Source organism: Scaptodrosophila lebanonensis, unplaced genomic scaffold, assembly GCF_003285725.1.
Source record: "Scaptodrosophila lebanonensis strain 11010-0011.00,11010-0021.00 unplaced genomic scaffold, SlebRS2 tig00000089-arrow-pilon, whole genome shotgun sequence".
Lineage (NCBI taxonomy): Eukaryota > Metazoa > Arthropoda > Insecta > Diptera > Drosophilidae > Scaptodrosophila > Scaptodrosophila lebanonensis.
In genome coordinates, this window is record NW_022060565.1 from 3,727,798 (window position 1) to 3,745,851 (window position 18,054).

Here is an 18,054-nt window from a genome sequence, read left to right on the forward strand (position 1 = left end):
ATCAGTTTTACAATGTTCTTTACAAATATACTATATTTATTATGGATTTCAAGTTCTTTTGTACCAAAACTTGTTCTTTTCTTGTTATTGCTGGTGTCCTTATTTCAATTAACTTATATATTTGTACCATCTTGTTATTTTGGCACCTCCGTGAAATTTTTTAGAGCAGAGAACCTCTGCCTGCCTGGAATGCCAAGCCTGCCTGAGACTCCTTCACTCCGATGGAAACTTTTATCCATTTTAGTTCAAGGCGCTTGGATGTTCGCTTGGGGCCAGAGTTGGCCAAATTTATAGTTTCCCAGCGCTGCTAGGTTCTTCATAAGAAATCTGAAAATACTTTTCTTGTCAGGAGGGATGCTGGATGAAGGATAGTTGTGTCGTCAGTCCCTTGCCAGCATATTTGAAATTCAGTTATCCGTAAAGTTCCGGTGAACTTTTCGGAAAACATGAATATCCAGGTTGGGTATTAAACAAGCTCTTCAACATGGCTATATCGACTCGATGAAGAGTATGTATCAGGAACGTCTTCTCCTGTGTGTTACATACATTCGCCCTAAACTAGTATGCTCTTTTACCATCTGGGTAGAGGGTATATTTATTCAAAAACCCGTTGACCCAACACAATAAATGTTCAAGTTTTGCGTTTCATTGGTTTAATGATTTAATTTTTGAATTTTGTTTTGGTTTACAGTTACAATTAAGTACATAGACGCTAAGTACACGATTCCATTCAATTTTTTTGTTCACATTTGTTGTTGCATTTCCTTCCTCTTCCTTAGTTAGATTTGTATTCTCTAGATAAATAAAATAATGCATGCAAAAACATATGTACATCCTACATGAATGTACATTGTTGTATGCTTTTCAATTCATGTTCGTTGTTTTAATTTTATTTGATTTTTATTATTATTAACATAAATAATGTAAATGAAATGCTTTGGTTATTGCTGTAAAAAGTCAACTACTTGCAAGGATTTGCTTTTATTTATTTAAGTATATATTTATATATATGTATGTTTGTATGTGTATACGTCTATATATATATATATATATATATATATATATATATATATATATATATATATATATATATATATATATATATATATATATATATATATTTGTATATAAATTACAGCAATGAATTGTGTGTATGTGTGTGTGTTTTATTTCCACAGTGTGCAAATGAATTGTTTTAGAACTATTAACTGACTAAGTCTATGCCATCCATTTGTATAAGTGGGTTGAAATATTTGAATGTGTCATTGTTGAAGGCGGTTTGTAATTAATTTATTTTTATTTTTAAATGTATAATTAAAGTTACGCATAAGCCACGCTGCGGTTTCAAGGCCTCAGAAATGTACAATATTGTTTAAAAAAAAAAGATGTTCTATATGTATATATATATTTTTAGGTATTTCTATATATTTATGTTAAAGAAGGCATTTCCTTACATACTTGTTTGTAGTTTTCTTTGTTGCTTCTCGTCTCGTCACTCCAAAACTTAAGTCTTTTGTGTGCTTAAAGTATTTGTTTTATTTTCAAAGTATTTAAGGTTTATTTAATCATATAGTATGTACTATATCTAAGTATACAAATAAAGTGTTCGTTGTTGTTGCCATTTGTTGTATATGGTTTCGTATTTAATAAGTTTAACAAAAAAAGGTGAAAACTCCACTTGAAAATGTTGCAAAAAAAAGAAGAAGAAAAACGTCCTTATTTATACATTAATGTATATATTTTGTGTAAATTAAATTTTCTAATTTTGATTCATTGGTGACTTTTCCAACAATCTTCGGTTGTACCGTCTAACAATTTCTCCACAACTACTCGACACTTCGATCATTAATCCCATCAAATCGATCGGATCTGATCAAAGTTCTCCCGCTAATGTAATATTATTAACTGAAAGCAATAGGAATGGTTTTCACATTCGGAAACTACAAGTAATGCTAATTATTTGTAAATTATAAATTGCAGCAAATGTTTGCCCTAGAAATGTAAATGCTTGTTGAAAACTAACCGGCATCTAGTATAAGTAAGATAATTAAGATTGACAAACTATATAGGCTTTGGTATACGAGTTCCACGATTTGCTTAAAAAAAAAAAAAAAAACCATTTCAAAAAAATGAACTAAGAACTAGAAAAAAAAGTACCACAAGATGATGGACGCACTTTTCGCAGGCGCTGCGCTTCGTTGCTCCAATTTTAGATCTACTCTTGAATCAATTTATATCTATGTATATATAGATTGACATGTCTTGGTCTCTGGGTGGCCACTGGCCAGTGACTAGTGGCGCCTACTTCTCCACACCCAACAGCTTGGCGGCCTCGTCTGGTGAGGAGAGCAGTTTGTTGAGTATCCCCTGATCGCTGATGCCCAAGAGGTTACCGATGAGGTCCCCGCTGCTGGGCACTGTGGTGCCCGATGATGCCGCCTCGCTTCCGCCAATGTTCTCCTTCTGCTCGCCCAAGCGACTCGCACGCCACTCATTCGCCTTGTCCAGCAGCTCGTGCAGCTTGGGACCGCGCAGACAGGCCAGCTTATTGGTATTCATATTGCTGTTGTTGTTGCTATTGTTGTTGTTGTTGTGGCAAGTTGAAGTTGGTGGGGCAATTGCATTGGTCGACATGGGTGTGGGTGGTGGCGTCGATGACTGCTCGTCGTCGGAGCAATCGGAGCCGCCGTGCTCAGAACCGGTGCCGTTGGCCCCATTGTAGGGTCGTCCGCTGTGCTTCTTCATGTGGCGCAGCATGCTGTGCTTGAGCGTGAATTTTCGCATACAGATCTCGCACTGGAAGGGCCGCTCGCCGGAGTGGGTGCGCATGTGCCGACGCAGGTCCTCCGTGGACCAGAAGCGGCGCACACAGAAGGCGCAGATCACTTTGCGATTGCTGTAGTCTGGATACTTTCCGGATCGAGCGGCACTCGCGCTGCCGTGCTCCTCATCAGAACCGGCACCAGAGACCAGTGGGGGTGGCGGAGGAGAGGGCTCTAGGACGTCAGTCTCGATGGCACCCTTGGCGAGGAGCAGTGCAAACTCCTGGGCATGGTGCTGCTTAATGTGCTCGAGGCACTGCAGGCGCTCACTGAAGGAGCACTCGCATAGGTGGCACTTGTAGGGCAAGTCGGAGTTGGTGTTGCCGTTCGCCTCAGCAGTGGCTGCAGCTGCGGCGGCGGCCGCGGCGGCTGCGACAGCAGCGGCGTTAATTTTTTGAGCGGCGGCAGCTAGCTGCTTGAAAAGCTGCTCCTGCTGTTCCTTTTGCTGCTCACGTTCGCGCTCACGTTGTCGCTGTTCCGCCTGCTGTTGGGCACGACGTTCGCGCTCTAATTGCTCGGCCGCCTTGCGTCGACGCTCCTCCTCTTCACGTTGGCGCTGCTGCTGCTCGATCTCTTCCACCGACTTGGGCACTGGTATGGGCTCGTTGACATCTTCGGTGGGTACATAGACGGACATGGCGGACTCCACGTTGCCGTGCTTCCGCAGCAGGTGGCGATCGCAGTTGCTCTTGGTGGTGAACAGTAGCGGGCAGTGAGAGCATTTGAAGGGCTTCTGGCCGGTGTGCGTGAGGATATGACGACGCAGCGAACTGGACCAGGGGAACATGCGTTGGCAGTAGGGGCATGAGACGCGATTGGGGGCCAGACTGTACGCGGATTTCTTCTTTGGTTCGGTACTGCTGGTTGTGACGTCTTCGGTGCCAGAGTTGTTGCTTTCGCTGGCGCTGCCAGAGGCGACAAGACCCTCCTCATCACTCTGCTCCATGTGGTTGGCCACGTCACTGGGTCGGAAATAGGTGTTGAACGAGGCACTGGCAGCGTTTGCATTGTCGACGAGCTTCGATACGGGTACCAGATCCTGAGATTCGTCTTTGAATGGTGAACTGGCAACCTCTTTGAGCGACTTGGCCACCGACTCGACTTGAGCAATCATTGTCTTCATGGTGTGTGCAGGTGGTGGTGTGGGTGTTGGCCGGCTTGCTAGCGATGTGGCCGAATCTGTGGCGGGGACAGCGACGGTAGTTGGTTTTGCGGCCTTCTTTATAGCCAGTTCGAGTATGCTGTCGGCCATCTTCTTAGCCGCTTCATTGGATTCGGGTGGACTTTTGGGCGCCATGGGCGATGGTGTTCGCACCTTGGTCAGCTGTTCCAGCGGCTTGGGCAAGATCTTAATGTCCTCCGAGTCGTCTGCAGCAGTGCCTGTTGCTGGCTCCGCATGCATCTGTTGCTCTTCGGCGTCGTCATCATCCATTTCATCGACTTCCTCTTCCATCTCTTCCTCATCCTCTTCCTCCACATCGTCCTCATCAATTACCAACTTGTCCTCATCATCGTCTATGACGCCGTTGTTGTTAGAGACATTGTGGTTGGTACTTGAGGCGCTGTGGCTGCTACTACTGCCATTTGTGTTGCAATGTTGGATGGCGCCATTTAAGTGGCCATAGCCGAAGTGAAGCAACGGATTCGCAGCCACACTGCTGGAACCATGTGCCAGGGCCTGCTGCAACAGATCCGTATCCTTGCGCGCCTTGAGCTGCTGCGCCAGTATGGCATGCTTCACTTGAACGGAGATGTGTGTGGTGCCTCCAGTACTTCCAGGAACGCCCTGATGATGGCTATGATGCGCTGCTGATTGTTGTTGACCAGCCGCGAAGCTTAGATGGCTGATGCTATTCATGGCGGCGGCAGCTGCAGCGGCTCCTCGACCACGCATAACGTGGTGGCCACTACGTTGGCGCTGGGCATAGAACTGCGGATGCTGCTGCTTCACGTGCCGTTCCATATTGGACCGTAGAGTGAATCGAGCCGAGCAGTGGTCGCAGGCGAAGGGGCGCTCTGTGCGGTACCGGCGCTGCTTCTGCTTCGGCATGAGCACGCCATTTTTGATGACCATCTTTACAGGACCAACAGGCAGCGGCACCCCGGCGGCATGAGGATGTTGATGTGGATGTGCGTGCGGATGTGGGTGTTGGGGTGGCAACAGCGACGACACTGGCTTCTCTGCCCCGGCCATAAGCGGACTTATCTGCGGCAATAGAGCCGATGGGGTTAGCTTATCTGGGCCATTCCCACCGCCAGATGACGGAGTTGGTGGGATCGTGCTATTGCCTGCGGCACTGCTAAACATGCGCTTTAACAGCGACTCCGCGAGATTGGCCGAATTGGCGGGCGGCATGAAATTGAAGAAAGCAAACGGCGAGGGCTGCTGAAACATCAAGTTACGAAAGATCTGCTGCATGTATTGTGTTGGATCGCCGGCGCACATAAGAGGGTGTTGGGATAACAGCAGTTGCTGCTGTTGTTGCTGCTCTAGGGCGGCTGCCAGCTCGTCCACTGGGGCCACCGTGGGGACGGGGGCCGTGGGCTTCTTGCTAAGGTCTAATACATCCATGCTGAGGTCCATTGGTGTGGTGCTGGTGGCAGGCGTAGCTGGTTTTGTTTCTGACTGTTGTTGCTGCTGCTGCTGTTGCGACTTGTCCACCAGCTGGTCCAAACTCTTCACCTGGATCTTGGCTGGTGGCTGTCCTTCGGCAAGCAGCATGTGCTTCAGTTGCGAGACGGGCGTGGCATGCTGTTCTACAGAAGCTGGCGCTGATGTGGGCGTGACTGAGCGGAAGCTAAGGTCGGCTAAATCAAGATCGCCCGCATCTCCATAGAGCTGCTGCATGCGCGACGCATTCTTGGAGGTTGTGGAGGTTGCCTCGTCGCAGGAAGCGTCCTCAGCGGGATGGTACACAATGGCACGCTTAACTTCTTCGCGCGTCGTCTTGCCATGTCTGTTGCGCAGATGACGTTCGCAGTTGGCCTTGGTGGTAAAGGCGTAGTTGCAGACGGCACATTCGTAAGGACGGTCGCCGTTGTGGGTGCGCATGTGTCGTACCAAGGCCCCCTTGTCGCAAACTGCATAGGGACACATGTTGCAGCGGAAAGGACCGGCCGGACCCACAGCGCTGAGATGAACACGATTGTGTCCCTTTAAGGCGCGCAGATTGGGGAAGACGGCACTGCAGAGTTTGCAGGGGAACTCACCGCGCAGCTTCATCTTGCGAAATTCCGATGTGAAAGCGTCCTGGGCCTCCTCCTCATCCTTGCCATCCAAGCTGTATTGGCTGGAGGGCGTGTTGACTGTCTGCTCGAAGTTGCGCAGAAAATTGGAGGTGGATGACGAGCTGGTCATGTTCAGTATAGACTGTATGTCGGCCAGCTCCTTGCCATCTGGCTCGTACTTTATCTCGCCACCGCTGCCGCAAGCTCCAGTCGTAGCCGTGGCTCCATAGATTGGTGACAACATGGCCGCACTTTCGCCTGCAACAGCTGCCTTGTTCTTGAGGTAGAGTTGACGAAAGAAGTCTACTCGCTGTTCTGCCGCTGCCAACTCCTCATCGTCGACCTCCCCAACTCTATCAGCATCTACATTATCCTCCCTCTCACCATCGTCGTTCGCCTCATGCAATGGCGACGAACTGGCACCCAATAAAGGGGGCAGCTCCGACTCTGTCCCTGTCCCTGGCAATCCTCGGTGGCTGCAGGGATGTGCCATCAGTTGGCGATGACTGCGGAACACCACGTCACATTCGCGACATTTGGCAGATATATCCGCATGCGCCGCATCCATATGCGTACAAAGCGCGGGCAGGTTATCAAAGTCAGCGGCACCACAGGCCGGGCAGCTGAATCCCAGTCCCATACTCAACGACGCCTCGGCCGAAGAGTGTGTTGGAGAGGTAGAAGCACCGGCCAGCAAGGTGGCCACGTCAGGGGTGCTGGTAATGGCCACGTGAGCTGGCGAAGAGAGGGGCGTTGTAACGCTAGTAGCGGGGGTACCATCGCCGTCAGCTTCAATATCACCGTCCACATCGGAGTTAGCGCCACCGTCATCATCGTCAGCATCGGCATCGGCATCAGCGTCGGCGTCGGCGTGAACGTCCACATCCACATCCGCGTCGATTATGTTGTTGTTGATTGTGGTCTTCACGCGTCGCTGCTTAGACATGGCGGCTGCGTCGACGCCCTGCTGACGCTTTAAATTGCCAGCAATGTTGCTGCTGCTGTTGTTGTTGTTGTTGTTCGTTTTATGGCTGTCGTTGTTATTGTTAGTGTTGTTGTTATTATTGTTGTTGTTGTGCAGCTGCTGTTGCTGCTTTGAGCTTTGGCTATTGGTACTGGAGACATCCGTGGAGCAACTGCCATCACTCTCATAGCTTTCGCCGCCCCCATTGAGGCGCTGGGCACCCGCATTGGCACCCGCCGCCCCGGAACCATTTTTGGCGCCATGCGAATGACGTCGCTGCCCTTGGGTCGCTGTCGTCGTCGCCGCTGGCTGCTGCTGATGCTGCTTGTGCGTGCGCATGTGGCGATGCATGTTGCCGTTGGTGGTGAAGGTTAGGTGGCAGTACTTGCAGTTGAAGGGCCGCTCGCCAGTATGTACCAGCACATGCCGGTCCAGCGAAGAGGCAGACGATAGAACCTGCGAATGGAACGCGAGTTGATGGAAAAGCAAATGTGGGTTAGATAAGCAGTTAATGCGGGGGTGGGAGGGGTCTGAACCATTTACCTTTGAGCAAATGCGGCACGTGAAGTTCTCCGTATCACCGGAGGCGTAATTGTGGCAGCGAATATGATTTGTAAACTCATGTGGCGTGGCTGACACTACGTCGCAAATAGGGCACAAGTACTTCATGTGCTCATCGACAGCTCCAATGCCAGACTCGGCGCTGGAGAGACCATGAGGCGATGAAGCGCCTGAGCCGCCGCCACTGCTGCTGCTGCTATTACTGTGACTGCTACCAGCGCTGGGAGTCACCACTGGCGGCTTCACCGGGCCAGATGAAGCGGACGAGGCATTCAGCAAGTAGCCGCTATGGCCGCTGGCGTCCACAAAGCCTGACTCGGACAGCTCGCCGGCCGGAGTGGCATTGCTGCGGTTTAGTCTGAACTTTTTGCGCAACGAGCTCGCATCGCCACCACTGTAGTCTGCCACGATGCTGGCCGTGGCTGTACGCCCGCTGCTCCGACGCTGCTTGTGGCGCAGTCGCTGTGAGGTCTCGTCGCTGTGCGACAACACAGCCTCATGCTCCTCCTCATCGGAGAGCGGCTCCTGTGGCTGCTCGTCTTGAAGCTGCTGATGACGCAGCTTGCGCTTGCGTGACTGCTCGCTGCCGGCACTGCCGTTACCATTCGTGAGGTTGTGTGGCGTTGAGGTCGGCTGCGGTGCACCGCCGCTGCTGCTGAGCTTTTTCGGAGTGCGGCCCAAGTCTAGGTGCTCCAGCGAGGACTCTGAGGTGGTCGATTCGCGACGCTGGCGCTCGATGTTGGTCTCATCTTCGCGTGTGCTGCCTGTTGTTGTCGTTGTCTTTTGTGTCGCAAGCATCTTCGTTGTCTTTAGGATATGCTGAATGCTCTTGAGATCTTGTCGTCTTCTGTGGTCAGTTAGCTGCAACAAAATAAAAAGGTAACTTCAAATCGGGAACTCTAATAAAATCAATCCTAAAAAAACACCCACAAGACAAAACATTTTAATATTACATAAATATTTAAAGAACAATCAAGGCGAAATTTCTACCAATGGTTCCCCATGTCTGAACACATCTTAATTTTTAATGGTCACTCAATACTGGCGTCGCGACCAATGCAGTTGCTTAACCACGTGTCTGTGTGTGTGTGTGTTATTCGCGAGAGAGAGAGAGAGAGAGAGAGAGAGAGAACGCACTGCGTACTCAAGAGACAAAAGAGAAGTTCTTCACAGTGGTGCGAGATATAACGGAAAATGGGTCAAAACAAATTCAATAATTGCTCAAATATATAAATTAGGTTAATATATGTTTACATTCATACAAAAACAAATTGTTTTTAAATGTCATCAACAATTAATTTAGGAAACAGTTGCTGAAAAACAAAAATATGATTAATTTAATACTTACTCAAATGCTTAAAAACTTAAAATTGTGTGAATAAACTGTAAATTAACTTTAATATTATTATTTACTAATTAGCTATTGTTTTTTTTTTTGCAGTTTTCATATTTTGTGTCGTTTATGAAAACCTAAGCGATTGCAGTTGTGTAAACAATTTAAAATTTTTTAATTACAACTCATAACCCCTCCCTCTAGATTAATAAATGTCACAATAGTATGTTAAAAATTTGCAAAGCACTATTTTTGTGGGATTCACAAAAGAGTGGTAGTTTTAAATAAAATATTAAGCAGTTATAAGTTTGTTCACAAAAAAAAATCTGACAGAGGATACTTTCTCGGTACTTCTGCAAATGTTAGGCACAGTTTAAGAGTATTTGAGCAATATGCGAAGAATCAAACGTAATATTTACAATCAGGTTGCCAGAGAATGATGAACATGTAAACCTTCTGATAAAAGAAAGCCTAGCTGGAAATCTAATAAGAGGCAATGCGCGTCTCACTGTGCGCCTGTTGCAATGCCAGCCATCTGGCAGCACTGAGGCAGAGAGAAAGAGATAGAGCGACTGGGAGAGGGCAGGCTTGCAATAATGTGGGTGAGCATGAGTTTGTGTGTGTGTGTGTGTGTGTGCGTTAAGCAAATCGATTGCTTATCACATCTAACTGCGCGTCGTTGCTGTTATTGTTGCTGTTGTTGTAGCTGCTGCAAATGATGTGCGCATTTCATTTGTTTGTGTTAGTGGTAAATAATGCGGGATGGCATATTCATTACCGTTATCAATAACAAACCCTTGTTTTTAGTCGCTGCTCTCGCCATTGTCGCCAATTGGAAATCCTAAGCGGCCAGTCGGCCAGAAGGTATAAAACATACCTTGCCATTTGAAACTACACACGAGTTTGTGTGTGTGTGTGTGTGTGCTTGTGCATGTATATACGCACATATGTATGAATTTCAGCGATAAGCAGAGGCCAGTTATGTGCATGTGTATGTGTGCCAATATTGTAGTGGTTGTTGTTGTTGATGTTTTCGATTTGATTTGGTTGGCCTTCCATTTTGGTTGGCTGATTTCAATTTCGGCACCGCTGCCCCTACTGAGTCATGTGAAAAGTAGTGGGGCCCCGTTTGTGATGAATTTTGACGAGCAGCTCATTAAGATAAAATGCCAACCTCTCCCCCAACGTTCCACCACCCAACCCAAAAAAAAAAGTGCCAAAAATCACCAGCTAGCCAGCTAACCAGCCAGCCAGCCAATGGGCGCGCTCAACAGGAAATGGTCAAAGAAGAGAGTTAAAACAAATATCTCAACCAAACGATCTTGGCAACATTCCACCTTTAAATTATGAATAAATTCAAACATAATAAATCCCTAGCCAATAACGCTTTCCATCTCCTTCCCTTTCCATGCTAATTAATACGAACTTCACTGTTTTTGACCCGTTTTTTTTTTAAAGTGCATGTCAAAAATTAGAAGCGGCAATCGTTCTATCCCGAAAGCAACAGCTTTAAAGTTCAAGGTTCAAAGGGATAATTGTTTGCTCAGCCCGTTGCTAATGTGAGGACAGATAGGGTGAATGGAACCACCCCAGGCCCTGGGCACGATTCTATTAGCATTCAAACATAAACAGTTAAGTGGAAAGAATTGACCTCTATAAATTAACTGCAGTTTTTTTTTTTTGGCGATTTGAACTGATTACCAGCAACCGATTTTGATCAGATCAGTGTTGATTTATTTAAAAAACTGTTTTGTTTGCTTTCATATTATTTAATTCCTCAAATATGTTCCAGCAAATATGTAATGCTATATAGCCATCCCTCCATTGGAAACACTTGCGTATCAATTTTTTCTTAACAATTGGTGTATCAAATGATTTAGCTTTGAGCTGAAATTAATACTTTCAAATGTTTATACAAAAATTGGCATTTCTCGTTATTAAATGAATGAGTCCACCATTTATTTATTTATTTTCATTATAATTTCATGGATGCTGCTTAAATTTCAATAAACCACAAGGCATATTAAATTAATAGAAATATCTACGCTTGGGTCCAATTATAAAAAAAAATGTGATGCAAGTATCAAAATCGGCTGCCATTGAAAAGATCGCACAACAATAGAATTGCAGGAATTGAGAGAAACACAACAAATACAAGTATTGCATTGTCAAATCGTAATAACGTCTAAATTGAGGCAACTTTGCGGACTTTATATATCATAGTGGAAATGGAAACATTTGGTGGACAAATAGAATCCCAATCTTAGGAGCCGCGCTTATGAGAATGAGTACAAGTTTTGGAAGTACACAAACCTATTTATTTATTTTATTGCCTGATAATCCATGTTGTAATAATTTGAAATTGGGATTATTTGGGTACAAGTTTTGAAACTTCACAAACTCCACAAAGTTAAGAAATATTTATTCTCCCTTCTGATAATCCATGTTGTGATATTTTGCGCTTGAGAATATTTGGGATAAACATACTCGTATGTACAAGTTTTGAAACTTCACAAAGTCCACAAAGTTAAGAAATATTAATACTATATTTATTTATTCCTTCCCCTGATAATCCATGTTGTGATAATTTGAGCTTGAGAATATTTGGTATATATGTACATACTCGTATGAACAAGTTTTGAAACTTCACAAACTCCATAAAATGAAGAAATATTAATACTATATTTATTTATTCCTTCCCCTGATAATCCATGTTCTTTAATGAAGTCGTTGAAAGTTAATTTTTCACGTTGTTGAACAACTTTGGCCATAGGTCGCAAAACAAATTGGTTTGTTTATAAATCAGTTTTCCCAAAATTTAGTGTTGGGGCATGAACGAAAAAAAATTACCTTTTTTTATTGTTGTCAGTTGCGGCGGCATTCCGCACCACTCCAATTTGTTGCAACACACACAGATAGTTATTGATTGTCACTTTTGTCACTTCAGATGCCCACAGGAAATTGCTTTTTTTAAGCAGTTTAATATAATTTGTTGTTTTTTATTTTTATTTAATTTTTTGCATTTATTAAATAACACAATTTTTTGGAGGGGTTTATTCCTTGTGTGATTCTCCTTGAATTTAATTAATTGATTGATTGAGCGGTCATTGGATGTTTGCTCTTTCAATGGCTTCGCAATACATTTGCACTTCTTTGGTAGTTTTGAAAAAAATAAATAAAAAAACAGTTTTATTTTTTTTTTCTTGTATTTTTGTTTTCAAGCGCCGCAGATGCTTTCGCGTTGACGCGCACACGAGTTATGAGCGCAGCCGCTGCGCAACCGTTCGGCAGATGAAGCTCGACTGAATCGAGACGCCATCTACGAAGTTGTATTTATAAAAGCGTGGCTACGGCAGACAACGACGACAGCGACGAAGCAGCGAAGCGCACAGCCGCAGCAGCAGCAGCAGCAGCAAACATCCGAACTGAGAGAGAGTGCGCATTTATCTGAGCAGCGACGTTGACGACGGCGGCGGCTATGGCTGCCAAGCGAGTGTGCGCTTGTGTGCGTTGGAATATTTGTATGTGTATGTGTGCTGACTGGGCTGCTGCTGTTGCGGTGTTGGTGGTGGTTGTTGAGTTCATCGTACATTGGTATTGGTTAGATAAAAGTGCAGACGTTGACGTCGCTGCCCGTAAATCTTCTGCGCAAAGGAAGCAGCAGCAGCTTTGCTGCTTCTTCGTTGGATTTTTCTTTCGTTTCTTTTTATTTTTGGGCGCAAATAGGATTACTTGCTACGTGTATATGATTGTGTGGGTGTCTGTGTGTACGCATGCCGATTGCGTGCGTGTGGATGCGTGTGCCAGACAGAGCGCGCTATATGATCCAGCTGCCGTTGCCGCTGCCATTGCCATCGCCCCCCTCCCCCACTATCCCATTACTCCATCGCTGCCAGGAGCGGAGAATTGTTCTGTTTTTTTTTTTCTACATAGATTTTCTCTGCCTTCCTCCCTCTGTTTTTATGCATGTGCATGTATGTACATATGTATTTATGTGTATGTTATAATTACTTATGCATGTGTGCATATACATATGTATGTATGTATATGTTTCTTGTGTTGTGTTTACTGGATGCATTTTAGATTTGGTAAATCCCGTTGCTATTGGTTACTTTGCTACCCTCTGTGTTTTGTTACAATTCCGCTTATGTATCTTATTGTGTGTGTCTGTGTTATGTACTGTCGCACACACATTTGTATTTGCGCAGCATTTGATGCTTTCCACTGCTTTTATCCTGACTCAGCATTTTCAGCCCTGGCCAAGGCTGCCATTTTCAAACCAAAAAAGTCTTGTTGCAAAGATTTCTGTGAAAAATTGTAGCCTTTAATAATACCTTAATGCTAGAAGAAGTAAGAAGAAGAATAAAAAGCAGCCTGCAGCAGCAGGCTTGCTTAAACCTCTCAACCTTAACCTCAAACTCTAAAACTCAAACTCATCGGCGGAAGTGGAAGTGGATGAGGAGCAGACGATGGAGACGATCTGGCTGTGTCGAGGTGCAGCAGCGTCATCAACCGTCGTCACAGTTGACCGACCACCTCAAAGGTGTGCAAGAGCGCGCGCTCTCACCTCCAGAACCTCGTCCAGAGGTCAGTGTCAGCTGCGCTCCCTCGTCCGTTGCGGGCCCCGAGGCAATGCAAATGCAAATGCCTTCGTCAGAATTCTGATCTAATTGCGAGACGAGAAGACATTGCTCTCAACCCCTGGTGGTCGCCAGCATCGTCTTCGTCACTTTGTTATCATTCCCAAAGGTCGCTCGATCGGCCGCTGACCATTGACCGATAAATGGAGTGTGCGCGCGTTCCTTTTGCCATCAATACATATGTATGTACATAAGTATGTATGTATGTACATGTGTACATGTATGTATGTACATGTTGTTGTGTGCGTGGGCGCAACTGCAAGCCGTTTCAGCAAAAGCAACAGAAAAAAATTGCCAATAAGCACAGAAAGCAATTGCAATAACAATAACAAAAGGCAAAATGTGAGTTGTGGGCATACAAAATAAACATCAATACAAAATTGTGCAAAAACTGCAATAAGAGTTCAGTACACTCACCCACACACTCACACACCTACACACACGCACACGCACTCGCTCACATTCATATAGACAGCCAGGCAGGCAGACAGACACATACATACATACATACATATACATACATATACAGATATACAGATACACGTGGAAGTCGCCGCAATAATAAAAACAATAACAGCAACAATACAGCGTGCTGTTTGTATAAATTTAATAATATTTACGTTTTATTTATAATGAACTTGAAATAATTTACAGTGGTCTGAAACTGTTCAAACATGCACGCTAACTGAAATGCAACTGAAAGTTCGATAAAACTAAATTAACAATTATGTTAAAAATATGGGCGCGACATACCATAATCAAATATATGCACCACAGTACCATAATTCGTTCATTAACTACTGATTTTTTTTTTTTTAATCTTTCATAATTTTAGTGTTTTACCGTGAACATGTTGAGGATTTTAATTTGATTTGCTTGAAATTTGTATTAAACTCCGAAATATATTCGATAAATACCCCCAAATAAACGACGAATATATTCAGTGTATTAGTTTATACTACTTGTGATTTATACATACTTGTATATCTTGGGCTGTTAAATATGCTTTTATATTGGATAGATATTTTATTTAATGTTTACCCTCCTGACGAATTGTCAACATCTAGCTACTCATCTTTTTATTAGGAACTCTGTAGTCTTGTATGTTCTCTTTTCTTAGTATTAAAAGATTTTAATAAATCAGAGGAATACAAAATATAACTTATACATACAACATACATATGTATTACACATGTATGTACATATTTTTATATATGTACACATGTATTAGTTATAAAATATTTTATTAAAGCCAGATGTGGGGCATTCTTTACGTTGCATTTATTTAACTTTCTAGTCCTTTTTTAATTCACATTAAAATAAATCCTTCGTTCTTTTGGGCGGTACCTAGTGGGGTGCACCGTCGCGTAGGTGGTACGCCCCACTGTGCGTAGTCGCGTGGTGTGTGTGGGTGTGCATGCATGTGTGTGGGTGGGTGTGAGTGTTCTGGCACCGTGGCAGCGGCTGACTGGCGCTAAAATACAACAACAAAAGCAACCTGAACAGCAGCAACAACAGTAGCCGCACTAGCTAGCCGTACTGCGATGCGTGTTAAATACACATTAATGTTGTGTATTTTGTTGCCATATGCAAACAGCTGAGAAACAGTTTCAGTTTCGCTTTTCATTGTAACAACAACATGCACTTGTAGTGCTTGTTGCTGCTGTTGTTGTCATCCAATGAGTACGAAAGTGATAACAAACGCATAATTGTGAAAATTAATAAGCAGCAGTAGCAGCAGCAGCAACAACAACAGAGACATAACGTTGCCATAAACGCAGCAGCCAACAGCCAGCAGGCAGCAACTAACAATGGTGATGCATAACAATAACAAATGCGAGAGACATTAACATTTAATTACAAGCATTTAGTACACATTTAAATTTTCATAAAACAAATTGTAGCAGCAGCAGCAAATGCGGCAATAGGCAACACTGGCACGCATACAAACACACAAGCACTCCCACGCCTCTTTGTTGCAGACAAATACATACATGCATACATACATACACACATACGCATACCCCAACATTCAACTTTGACTTGCTGGCTTTGATGTGTACTGGCTCTCTCGCTCTCTCTCTCTCTGTCGCTCTCATTCGTTTGCAGGCGCTCTCAATCTCTTCCTCGCTTAACCTTTTGCATGCGTGGTTCTGCCTTTTGCAATGCGAAAAATTCACTTTCGTTTTTTTAATAACAAATACGAGTATGCATGTAATAATTGCTTTAATTTGTTATTGTCGTTGTTTGTTGTCTCGTATTTGCAATTTCGATGCGAAACATGCGCAGCGCGTTATGTTAATTCATTTAATAGGCGCAAAGTGTTGACGCTTTTGCCAGCTGTTGACATGTCAAGGTGAGCCCCCCTCCCACGCACGCACACACACACACAAATACGCAAACCCTCACACTTCTGCCTACAAACAAACATGCATACACACACACATTCATACATATGCCACTCTTACTCGTCATTGTTGATAAAAAAAAAAAAAATACTAAAACAATTTGTTGGCGCACGCCGCTTTCTGCCCGTTTACTTTTTAAACTTTGCACCCCTCCGTCAACCACAACAACAGCAACAAGAACAACAGTAATAACATTAACAAAAAGCAGGCGATCGGCGTGTTTAACAATAATAAACTTGGGCTAAACAAATGCCGTTTGTATGATTCAGCTTACAGTTTTTTGAGGAAAAGCCCGTTAGTTTGCGGGCAGTGTAAACAAAAAATGTTTGTTAGTGCGGTCGATCAGCCACGAACAATGGACAGTGGACAATGGCAAAGGGAAATCGGACACTGCATAATAATAATGTCGAGCCCCCACGACACTGGTACTGCCAAGCGTCATTCCAACTTGGCAAACTTCTGGGCCCATATACTAATACTTCTTCACAATATTTGTAGGCAAGTGGTCTGCCCAAGTCTGTCTTCCTTACATTCAAGGGAATAATCAAATTGTTTGTGCTAATGTTACATAATTGCTTAATTCTAGATGATATCACTGCTATTATGGGAATTATCTATTCTAAGAAAAAAGCAAGGGTGGCTGTTGGAGCGGCATGTAATTTTATGTATAAGATGTACAGTAATTGTTCGCAAATTACAGCCTCATATTGTACTTTCCAAACGGCTAAAAATAATTTTTTTTTTTTGAACTTAACTTGATTTTATAAAGTTTTAAATGAAAGTACTTTGAATTGCCATTAACTTTTGGTGTTTAAGAAAATATAGAAGGATAATGAACACTTGTGTTTTGTGTTCTACAAAATTTGTGTTTAAATGCGAAGTCTCGAAAGTACATAATAGGAGTATAAAAGAACGGAAAAAAAAAATTCTATTTTTCAATATTTCATTTTGTTGAAGTTGATGATCAGCTCCTGCTAGTGTATATACTTGTATGTATGTACATTAAATCGGTTTTCCAGTGCATTATTCACATTAAAACGCAACTTCACGTCAGTCAGCTCTAAACGGACTAATGAGTCTATGGGCTTGCGGGCCAGGGACTCCGTGCGGTAGCTGGTAGCTCATTAGACACCAATTGACTTGCCAAGATTACCGACACTCGACTGCGACTGTATTAAGGACTGAGATCGGAACCAAGACAGCGTAGACAACGACCTGCTGGGCATCTGAATGGCCGTCACAGACTACTGACTGATTGACTGAGTGAGCATCGTCCGCCCGATTAGCGCACACGACACGGACCCGGACACCACGGCAGGTACGGGACGGGATGGCTGGCGGACTGGCGCAAATCGTTGTTTGTTTATGCCCGGACTGATCGTTTTATGGCTTTGGTGGCTGACACATTTATTGGATTTATGACGGATTTCGAAAGCCACTGGACGTGGTGGGCTCGGTTTGAAATATGTCTTGAGCTGGCATGGGATTGAGGTTAGGGAGGCGAACGGGAAGCTTTATGTAAGGGAACACATATACTAGATAAGCCGCCCTAACAAATGACACCTACGTGGTTGTATAACTGTATACTATCTGGCTTTGAAGACCTCGTGCCTTGCTCTGATTTCGTCAGCAGCAATTGGGGAATTTGCCACTCTTGCCACCTACTTCTTTGGGTGCAGATGCCACCTATCAGCATTATCATATAGATCGTTAGCGTCACTGTCGTCGTCATCAACACCACCAGCACCACCAACACCACCACCATCATCATCATCATCTTCATGGTCAGTCGCTTAGTTTTTGGGTTAGCTTTCGATTTTATTTTCGGCAATGTCACAGACACGCATGTGTGGCGGACATATATGTATGTATGTATATATGTACATGTCGACGTCGGTCGGTATCGGGGAATGAATCAGACGACAGGTACACACACTTGTGGGGTCTTTTGCCTTATGTATGCGGCGTCATCGCCATCGCCATAGCCATCGCCATTGCCATCAGTAACGTTCATTGAATATTGGGCGTCCCGCACCCAACTCGTAAACGATAAGCAGCTGGCTGTGTTTGCATGAGTCTGTGTATTTTGGGGGCGGGG

The 18,054-nt window shown here is 44.3% G+C and overlaps 1 protein-coding gene across 1 annotated transcript; it reads right to left on the minus strand.

Moving 5' to 3' along the window:
• Nucleotides 1-1,169: 1,169 nt before the first annotated feature.
• Nucleotides 1,170-12,024, minus strand: LOC115626865 (ras-responsive element-binding protein 1). The gene is made up of 3 exons (XM_030522371.1): nt 11,759-12,024; nt 7,558-8,436; nt 1,170-7,470 (listed from the first exon to the last, which is right to left on the minus strand). Exons 2-3 carry the CDS (start codon nt 8,371-8,373, stop codon nt 2,302-2,304), a joined length of 5,985 nt encoding a protein of 1,994 aa, XP_030378231.1. The 5' UTR covers nt 8,374-8,436; nt 11,759-12,024; the 3' UTR covers nt 1,170-2,301.
• Between the last annotated feature and the right edge of the window lie 6,030 nt (nt 12,025-18,054).